Below are 10778 nucleotides of genomic sequence, written 5' to 3'. Positions count from 1 at the left end.
CATAATATTACCAAATCATGGTCTAATTAGGTTAATGGAATCGTCTCGCGAATTAGTCTTCATTTATGCAATGGATTTTATAATTAGCTTATATTTAATACTTCTAATTGGTGTCAAACATCCAATGTGATGCGACTAAGCTTAAAAATTTTAAACCGCCGTGGCTGACGTGTCCTCGTGCTGGCACTCAGCGTCGTGGAAGAAGCCTGATCTAGATCTACTCCGTGCCATCTTGATCGTTTATAAATGTGAACAATCGCCACACGCATGCTGAACTCTTATATTTATAAATATGTATATAATCTCCTGCTAAATTAAAATCAGTGACGTTTCGAACAACCAATCCAACCTGCAACACAATTAGCAACACACTCGACTGCTGTCGAAAACGTCGAGTAATACCGACCGGAGGGAGTGTATTCGTATAATAATTAAGCAGCATCACGAGTCGACATCAAGGATGAACTTGACTAATAAAGGTGTCCCTATATGCGTACGTCTACCGACGCATGAGTGTACGTGTAAACTAAGCTAGGGCGGATGGGAACGGGGGCTGGTAAAAGATAGTTCAAGGTACACGTCGTGTGTACGTGTAGCCTCCGTAGCAGCCACGTAAGCTATCGCATTGACACGTCTACATAAGATAATGCAACATTAATACTGTTATTCGTTAAGTTACTCTATATGTGTACTGCATACTGGCGCTATGTGGGAATCTAAATTTCGGGTCGGTGTCAGTTGATGTAACTGCATGCCTGTGGTTTTACCTACAAGCAGAAGTTGCAGTACTTAATCGTCTGATTTTGATTTTTTATTTTTTGGGCCTTTAAAAGGAAGAACAACAGGAACCTTCCGAAGCACTTCTGACTTCTGTTCCAAGTGTCATTTTCCTGCTCAAAAGAAAAGGTGGCTGATTTTCCTGCTTAAACGAGAAGGTGTGGGTAATTTTCCTGCTAGAGAGAAACACCTTTTGCATATAGGTGGTGGAGGGACACACCAGAGAAGTTGGCTTGTTTCTTAGTTAACCTAGCAAGACTGTATTACCTTTTTTACATGAAGTTACCTTTTTTATAATGTGTTATGCAAAAGTCAAAAACTATTTAATAGTGTGGATGTCCATAATAACACGTATACCATCACCTAGATTCCGGTATCTGTTGTTAACTCACTCTCTCATCTACGCTGGCTATACATATATAGTTCTAATCTTTGGTGGTAATTATTTTATTAGCGGCTAACATCAGTTTTAGTACTAGTCCTCACTGTTTTTACCCGAGTGGCCGATATTTCTCTAAATATATCATTTTTGTGTTTCCCCGACAGTTTCGGTAAATTGTCAACAAATATATTATTACCAACAGTTATGACAGATAACTAATATAAAACTAGTACTAGAAATTGATGACCACATCAAAGTAGAAACTATTGGGGAAGATTATCACTCTTGTATGGATCAGAAAAATGAGGAGAAAGAGAAGATCCCATTGTATTTCTGTCATTTTGTTCTCCTCCACATTCTTTAACATTGATTCCTGATAATGGTCACATGAAGAATGGTTATTATATAACAAATTCATTTTTCTCCCACTCAATTCTTTTTGTTATGTTGTGTCATTTTCTAATAAAAAAAATTTACATGCATTCAGACAGTGGACCGCGGTATAGTTTCTACCACATTATCCTGTGTGGAAAATTCTCCAGTCATCCACTAACTAATGTCTAGTCAATTGTCTGGCATGCTGGATTCCACACTCCACAGGCTGGAGTTGAAATTTTGCCGTACTTTATCAGTCAATCACGAACTGATGATGATGACCAAATAATGCGTCACTCCCCTAATAATTTTCAGACAATAAAGGGCTTCAGACAAACATGGGAAATGATGAACAAGCAATTTCCTCCACCGCATTCTTCTGTCCCATCGATCTTTGTGTTGGTCTACTGTACGAGACGCCATCTTGGTGCTCAGTGCTCACACATTGGCCACACTGGGCCGGACAAGTAGTATAGTGTCCAAGAACGAACGTATGTACTGTACGAGAAGATCACAAGGACAGCGAGAATATTTTCTGATGGAAGCCGCGCAAAGGTTGAAAAAAAGGGATCCTCATTGTCCTCGAGGAAAATGATGGTAGTGATCGAGCCCTCTAGTCTCTGCCGTCCTTGCCCATTAAATTCCTCGATCTATCGACCTCCTGTTCCTCCGATAGGTTTGGGTTTTGCTGGCGGCCGCTGTGACGTGGCGGCTCGAGGTGGAGAGGTCGCCGAGGCCGGGGACGACGGGGATGGGCTACGTGCTACGTGCGGTGAGCCGGTGAGGAGGGCGGCGGTGGGGCCTGTCTGCGTATAGAAACGACGAGCGGCGCCGTCGTTGCCGTCGCGTGAGCCAGCAGCTCCGGTGGGGCAGTTGCAGCTTAATTTTAGCTTGTGCTTTGAGCTATCTGACCCATTTGAACTAGGAAAAGAAATATATTCTGGGAAAGGGAAAGGGAAAGACTAAATGGCATTTTATTTTGGTCAGAAAGTCAAGCGTACACTATTTTATTTTGAAAAAGGGACCGTCTCTACATTTAAGTCAATACTACAAATTGCGTTGCTCCAATTTTTGAACAGTGTCACTATATATTGTTATTTGTTACTATAGTTGCAAATGGCATATTTTACAATAAAATAATGATCAAAATTTAACTTTGAAGATCAGATCAAAATGTAATGTCTTGTTCCCTTGAGTATGGAGGGAGTAGTTTTAACCATTCTTAACTTTTTTTTTTATCAAAATTACACTTTATCCTAATGATTTGTGCAATAAGTTGGTCCGAATCAATATCGGACTGCCGGTAGCTTATTTTGTCTCCGGTTGCATATCAAGCTGTTGGCTGCAACCGTTGACCAAATCGAAGTTTCCCGAGCTCGTAAAAGATGCGGAATCCAAGCGCGAATGCAACACTGACTCTTGGCTACCATCACAACCGTTGACCAAATCTTTATTTTGTCCAGCGCGAAAGCTGTGACGACAGGGCAGGCCTACGTGTTCAGCACTTGCCCGGAAGCAAAGCCCGCGGCATGGCCGTGCGCTCCTCATCTCGCAGACGCCCATCGATTAATTATACGTATAAATCGCAAGCAAGCAAACGTCGCCGTGTCGTCGTCAAGCAACGTCTACAGGAGGTTGCTTGTTTGTGCCGGCCATGAGTGTGCCTGTGGAAGCCTCGAGAATCTGGATCCTCCTCCGCTCCATCATGCCAAGGGCCGGGCCGGCATGGTGCCTGGCAGGCGTACGTACGTAGCTAGCGGTAACCAAAGCCTTTTATTTTGGTTTTTAAAGTCGCTTATTACCGCTAGCTAGTACTACTAGCTAGCTAGTCTGCTAGTACATGATCCATTTGAAAAACCAAAATAAAAGGCTCTGTTTACGTTTATAAATGTGAATTACGTTTTATGAGATGAAATATAAATGTGAATTATTACTTTTTTTTCCTTTTCGAGGGAACAGGAGGGATTGGGCCTTACTTGGTGCATGCATGTTGAACTTTTTTGTTTATCAATCATCGAAGAGATACTTGCTACTCCCTCCATTCAGTAGTTATGATCATAATATTTTCACATGCCACAATGATCAAGGGCAACAAGTATGCTTATCAATCCATTGATCACGTTAACCATCATCTGCGCGTTTCTGCAATCATTTTTTTGGCAAGACTACTTAACGTTTCGGGCAGCTCAACTGACTTGCAATTAGCTACATTCAGCGGCTGTCCCAAACGTCAACCTCAATGTGTGGACTGATTTCCTCTTGGTAAGGGGATGAAGGCACAACTCTTTCCATTATCTAAAAACCAACCGGATCCTCACCCAAAAAAGAAAGAAATAAAAACAAAAAAAAACTAGTACCAACCCGACTGAGTGTGTGTGTGTAGCATAATAGTAAGCAGCATATAAATGTTGCTATTAAAATACTTTATGTGCTCTATTGGCCAGCCATAACATGTTCTAAATTTTGGGTGAATGTCAATTGATGTACCTGCCAGTAGTTTTCAGATCACTTACAAGCAAAACTTGGCAGATATTCTGAACACACTACACTTGCCCGGATAGTCAATTAATCCCCAGGCCTCTTCTCCATTTTTTTTTGAGAGAGGAATGTAGACTAGATGACGGCCGCACGATATAGAACAAAAACAGATCCCTGTAAATTAAAAATAAATGGGAACGGCCCCTTCAGAAACACATTTGGTCCAAATGTCATTTTCCTGCTAAAAAAAAAGGTGGGCTAACGCATCCAACGATAGGCGTGGTAGGGGCATACCATAGAGTTTTTCTTAATTATAAGTAACCCAACGATACTATAGGTAATGTTGTTTATCAGAAGTCTAGTTTTGTTATGAAATGTGGTTAATAATGTGGGCCGGGTCCTTCAGAAACACATTTGTTCCAAAGTCCAAATGTCATCATTTTTCCTTCTCAAAAGAGAAAGGTGGGTACACGTAGCCCCTCGCCTATATATAGGTGGTAGGGCCACATATACCGGCCAGATAGTTTTTATTATTAGTATTCACCTAACGAAACTTTTACCAGAAGTCTAGTTTTGTTATGAAATATTGATTATTAATATCTGTTCCGATGTCATTTCCTTCTCAAAAGAAGAAGGTGGGCAAAACGTCAATTCTCAATATAATCCATGTTAGTAGTCTCGGAAACGTACAGTCCGCGTGTCCTGTCAGCATTACGTGCACAATATGAATATATATGAACCTGCTAGTGAATAATTTAAAAAATTTGTGGACCCAAAAATGCACTTTCGAAGTTAACAGATCTAAGTGACACATTCTTATAAGTTTGTGGATCCAGAAATGCATTTTTGGATTTTTGGAGTTGACGGAACTAAGTGACACACTTTACAAGTTTAGAAACTACCGGTGCATTTTACTCTTAAGCATGTATAAACAGTTATTACCTGCATCAAATTAAAGATACTCATATAATGTGTTCTAGGATCATAATCTTTTTTGTGGAATCCCAGGATAATGACGAGGATCATAATCTCTTTTGTGGAATCCTAGAAAAACGACGAAACAAACCACTTTGCATTAAAAGATCCTCCACATTACTGTATGCCACGCACTGCATCGTTACTGTCACTAACCATAGTCACCAGCTACATACAATTATAGGTAACAGATTATGGCCTAGTGCTCTCTTCACAATCCAACTTGATCCTTATATATTTTTACTTTAAAATTGTACAAGATTAGAGCCGGCTCTTAGATTATCTCGGCTAGAATTTGAGATCCTTTACCACCGCTAAGTACCGTATGTACGTGATGATGGTCTAGTCGATCTGCATCACCAGGAAAATAATAATGCCCTATGAACATGAGAAAATGGTATCGATAAAGTTAGATAAAAACCGTTATCCCCAGGGGCTGATTTCGGATAGGTTCCTATGGCACTTCCTAAGCTAGGCAATCGGCAAGATAAAGGGAACAACTCCTCTTGTTTCATCGGGTTCACTGATCAATCTATGTCATATGGGTACAATCACACGGCTTCAGATAGCAAAGGACATCACGAAACATGGGAAGCACAGTAAAATCTAGCTTTGGATTTCCACGTGAACAATGCCCTCCACCGCATTCTGCGCCATCAATCTTTGTGTATTATTGGCCTTCTGTGACGCGAAGCCAGTTGCGTGCTCATCACACATTGTTGCCCACTACACAGGGGCAAGTGTCCAAGTCCGACCAAAAGCTTCAGCGCGACCGTATCCGTTGGCAAGGCCGTTAGTTGTCTCTTGAGCCAATTCCCTTGGTGTCACTAAAATTATTTACATGGCTTCCTTTTGTACCATCGAAACTTCTGGACTCCTCTTACTGCCATCTCACTCCAAACTTCTGAACTTCCCTAACTGGCATATATAGAAGACACAAAAGTACAAATCGATGGCAATGTGACAAGTTCAGAAGTTTCAATGTGGCACATAATGAAATCTTGCAATTTCCAATGGCACCGAGGGAATCGGCTCTTTTCTCTTAAACAAGATCGGAAGCCCGCCTTTCGGAAAAGAGGGTAGTCGAATAGTTCTTCACATCTCCTTCATGTTTCGTTCGTTCCATGCTCTCGCCCAACCTTCATGTTGGTTGACTGATTATCTGATCTGTAACATCGGGAACTAGATAATCTTTCATATTTGCCCCGGCCGGGAAGGAACAAAATAAGATCCTCGCGCATGACCTCATGGCCGGCTCCAACTTCGTTCTACGTCGATCCCATATAGATGATACGCATGGACCTGTGGATGAGCTGAAGCAAAATAATAATAATAATAAACAAATAAATGCAACAGCAGCCGTCGAAATAGTGATTTCGTGACCTCTTGACGCCTAAGAAACGACAGCTGATCGAGCCGTGTCGTCGTCCTCACTACGTACTCTTCCGAGCTAGTAAAGCGACGCGGCAGTTTTAGGGGTTCAAAAATGGGTGGTTTACCTGTCATCTAGCCCTACCACTGAGCATTGTTTAAGGAGAAGGCACTGGTGATCTGCACCATGCGGCGCTTCAAGCGCGACGTGACAGAATAAAGAACTTTTTCAGCGTCTTCCGCGCTCGTGGATGATCTAGCGCGTTCGATCGTTTTCCTGTAACCAGCCTGCGAAGTAGCAGCTAGTATTTCTGCAGTACACATGATCGTGACCTACATGTGCTGGCCTCTCTCTCTCTCTCCCCTTTTTGCGGCCTATGTGTGTCTCGACCAAGAAAGAGGATATCAAGTATTTTTTTTCAGTTTTCCATTAGGTTAGGTGGTGCCGCAGGAGGACAATGCTGCTCCCAGCTACACTATCCCTGCATCTTGGGGCTCCAAGCCTACCTCCAGCTGACATGCGGCCCAAAATGGCATCTCATGGGCTGGGCCAACTTTGAGCAGGGGCTGACAAGGCCCAGAAAAATGGCATCTCATCCCTGTGACCCTGTCACAATTCCTTTTTTTTTTGAATTTTTTTCAGACACGTGTATTTCGAAGAAAAGAAAAAACCATCGAACTAAAAAAAGACACTGCCAGTGCGAGTCAGAGGCCCAGAGCACTTTCAGTTCCAAATGCCAAGCTGCAACCTCCCCGCTTGCTTCCGGAGAAGAATGACCGACCGGGTTCCCATCAGCTGGGAGATGTTAGTTAAGCAAAGAGGGAAAGCACAAGTAGAGAGCTTCCGCGTGCAGTTCACAACGATATCGCCGATCATTCTCGCGTACGAGGTCGGCGCTGAGGCTCCAGGACGCGGCCCGAATTCGGCACGAGGAGCACGGCTAGGGCGCGTGGAGAGAAACCTTACCAAACCAAAGATCGCTTGCCCGCACATGTGGCGGATCGGATGAGCGGCGGCTCGCGCGGAGATTTTTCGCGCGCCCTCCTTCCAGTTCCAGGTCCCCTCGCGCGCACCGTGTGGCGGGGGAGAGCTGCGGCGCGCCTGAGCCTGCCAGCACCCCCGTGTCGCGGCTCGCCGCGCTCCGCTGCTCAGGTCATCAGCGCGCCTGCTGAAGTGGAATAATATCTCCTGCCCGCGCCGCGCGTGCGAGAAAAAGATCTCCCCGGCCGTCGGCGTGCGGTCGATGCATGCCCGCGCCGGGCTGGGGCGACGGCGAAAATCTGGGTTCAGGTTCAGACACGGCGGCGGCGGCGGGCTCCCGACCAAATGGCGGGGCAAATCTGCCGCCCGTCGAAGTTCGAGTTAGAATTGACGAGCTAGGTAGACTCGTGCTGAGCAGGGAAAAGAAAAGCTTCTCCTGGAAAGCAGTTCCTTCCTGGGGTTGGATACGATACGCGTGCGTGTACATGTCTATGCTTACATACATGATGCCTTGCCACACCTGCATCATTTTTTGCGAGGAATTTGCAAGACCCCATGCGACCTAGCTCATCACTTGTCGTGATGTACAATACCCTTGTGCCAATTCGGTCCAGATAGAGGTCCACACCGGCATGAGCCTCCTACTCGGTGTCCCGCCATCACGTACATCCACCTCCGGAAGTTCTCCTTTCCTTGTTTCTGTGATCGTGCTCCTTGTATTTTTTTCCTAACTACTTTTTAATCGAATGCATGCTTACCGTGCTCGAGAGAAAAAAAAACTAAAAGGATGGTTTTCCTCCTTTTTGTGGAGCTTTCAATTTTGGCTTGAAAATTCAAGCGAACATCCAGGAGAGGTCAATTTCCTAGTTTAGGGCTCACACAAATATCAAATATTCCAGTATGTCAATGTTGCAACTTCACAATTGATGATACAAATGAGCCTCCTCCTCGGTGCAGTAGCGGAGCTAGGATTAAAATTTACCTATGGCGAACCTACTACTACCTGCAGTATTCAAACCAATCATACTTAGTAAACTATAATGGGCAGTATTGTAACCAATCATACTTAGTAAACCATACTGGCGGTAGCCCCGCCACTGCCTTGCCTCGGTGCACTGCCTCCCTTCCCACTAAGCCCTTCACCATCGAGCCTAGGTGGCCGCCTTGAGTCGCCACAGTTCAGGATCAGGATTGCTTTTAACTATTTTTAAGCATTTCTTAATGCCATGTTTGAATAAAGAAATCCAAAAGAGCAACAACTTACCTTTTTCTATGGAAATCTGGATTTTGGCTCCACAATTTAAGTGAAAAAACTACGAGAGTAAAATGTTCCAATTTAAGGGCTCACACGGTGGTTCTAAATTCCAATGGCTTATAGACAATCAATACGTTTCGCGATTGACGAAACGAATCTTGTGCAGCAACACGGTACCACCTGCCAGCCTTACATTCTAAACCAGGATCTGGCACCCCATCTTTGAATTTGTCCTCTCCAAAACCATTCTATTCCCACACACAAGTACACAACTACGACCGATCATGGCGCGAGCTCCACATACCCAGCCCCCCTCTGCCACCGTACACACAGTTCACCACCCCCCCTGGTTGCTGTCCGGCCATGGCAGCCAAGCGTGTAAACCCTAGCGGTAGCCAATCAGCACCTGACAAGGTCACAAAAAAAAATGGCGCGCTCGCAGCGGTCAAGCCCCCGTCGTCTAACCGCCGTCGCGCTCGCCAACCCCCGCGGCGGGCCCACGCCCCGGCGTCCGTCGCGTAGCCCGCAGGCCATTTCGTCCGTCCGCGCTCGGGCCCGCCGGCCGCCCCGGGGGCCACCTCCCTGCGGCGACAACCACCCCGGTGGGCCCAGGTGGGCCTTCGTGGACCCACCGGGCATACCAGGGCGCCCAATCGCCGACGGCCAAGGAGGACGCCGTCACGTGCGCGGGCCGAGCGGGCGTATAAATATTCGCGGCCCCGCGGCGTGTCAGTGGCGGACACGCAGGCCGCCGCTCGCGATATTTGCGAGAGGGTGGGAAGGAGAGGACGGGGAGTGAAGTGACGCGCGCGATGCTGCTGCGGAGCGCGTCCTCGCCGCTGCTCAACTGCGCCCGCGCGCCGGCGGCGGCTGCGGCGGAGCACCACGCGGTGGTGTCGCCGTCGGTGGCGGCGGCGCCGAGGCAGGGGGCGGTGCTGTGCCGCGCGATGTCCGAGGGGGACCTCGCGGCGCAGCTCGCCCCCGCGGTGAGGGGGAAGAAGGACGAGGGGGGCCACGGGAGGGCGCCGAGGATGCTGTCGCTGTCGGCGTCCTCGTCCTCGTCCGCTTCCATCTCCCTCGAGGAGGAGGACGGCGAGGGCGAGGAGGAGGAGGAGCCCGAGGTCGCGCTCGCGGTGGCCGGGGCGGCCGGCGTGCCGCTGCCGCTGCGGCGGCTGCTGACGAGCACGGGGCTGGACGTGTCCGCGGCCGCGGCGCGGGAGGCGGCCCTGGCGCTCGCGGAGCAGGGCGTCGCCGGGGGCGGCGGCGGCCGCGGCGGGAAGGCGTCCGGCGGCCAGGGCGGGGACGCCGGCGGCGACGGTGGCGGCGCCGCCGCGGACGCGCACTACCGGCAGATGCTCGAGGCGGACCCGGGCAACCCGCTGCTGCTGGTCAACTACGCCCGGTTCCTCAAGGAGGTGGAGGGGGACGCGGCCAGGGCGCAGGAGTACTGCGAGCGCGCCATCCTCGCCAGCCCCGGCGACGCCGAGGCGCTCTCGCTCTACGCGGGGCTCGTCTGGGAGACCAGCCGCGACGCCGGCCGCGCCGAGGACTACTACAGCCGCGCCGTCCAGGCCGCGCCCGACGACTGGTGAGTGCCCATCACCGCGTCACCTCTCCCAGCTCCGTGCACGCGCGCCGGCGCCGCTACGTACTGTCCGTTCTTCAGATCACACTGACAACGCTGCTCTCGCTTCTCCTGCAGCTACGTCCTGGGCTCCTACGCCGGGTTCCTGTGGGACGCCGAGGAGGACGACGAGGAGACTGACGACGCCGAGCCCTTCCCGCCGCCTTCGCCGTTCCTGGGGGCAGCTCAGCATCCTTCCATCACGGCGGCCTCTTAGACCAGCTCTTGAGATCTCACCCGCCAGAGACTGTGAACTAGCTGGATCTGGGCTCTTTGAAGAGCAACACCCGAGAAATCCGAGCAGCAGCTCAGACGAGTCACCGGCCGGCTCGCTGCCGCCTGTGAACTGAATCTCCGGCACTTGTAAAACTGAATCTGGAAGAGCACCACGCGTCTAAGGCGACTATCGGGTTGAATTGCAGGGCTATGTATAGTAGTTATATAGCCTGAGACCCTGCAAAGCTTGTACATGCAGAATGTTCTTGGTCACTTGTGTATCAGTATTCAGTAGTAGTACCACTTGTGAAATAAACGTCAGAATCGTTTTTTTTCTCCAGCT

At 48.4% G+C, this 10778-nt stretch overlaps 1 protein-coding gene across 1 annotated transcript; it reads left to right on the top strand.

Moving 5' to 3' along the window:
* Positions 1-9314: 9314 nt before the first annotated feature.
* Positions 9315-10775, top strand: LOC112889175 (glycine, alanine and asparagine-rich protein). The gene is made up of 2 exons (XM_025955664.1): positions 9315-10183; positions 10298-10775. Exons 1-2 carry the CDS (start codon positions 9408-9410, stop codon positions 10434-10436), a joined length of 915 nt encoding a protein of 304 aa, XP_025811449.1. The 5' UTR covers positions 9315-9407; the 3' UTR covers positions 10437-10775.
* The last annotated feature ends 3 nt before the right edge of the window (positions 10776-10778 follow it).

This window comes from Panicum hallii, chromosome 4, assembly GCF_002211085.1.
Source record: "Panicum hallii strain FIL2 chromosome 4, PHallii_v3.1, whole genome shotgun sequence".
NCBI classification, from domain to species: Eukaryota; Viridiplantae; Streptophyta; class Magnoliopsida; order Poales; family Poaceae; genus Panicum; species Panicum hallii.
Note: the sequence above shows the minus strand (reverse complement) of the source record. Positions and strands in the feature narration are given on the sequence as shown.

Bases quoted from the DNA above. Each gene is read 5' to 3' on its own strand.
- LOC112889175 (XM_025955664.1), top strand. From the start codon at position 9,408: ATGCTGCTGCGGAGCGCGTCCTCGCCGCTGCTCAACTGCGCCCGCGCG. The intron at 10,184-10,297 runs GTGAGTGCCCAT...CTTCTCCTGCAG, and splicing joins CAGGCCGCGCCCGACGACTG to CTACGTCCTGGGCTCCTACG.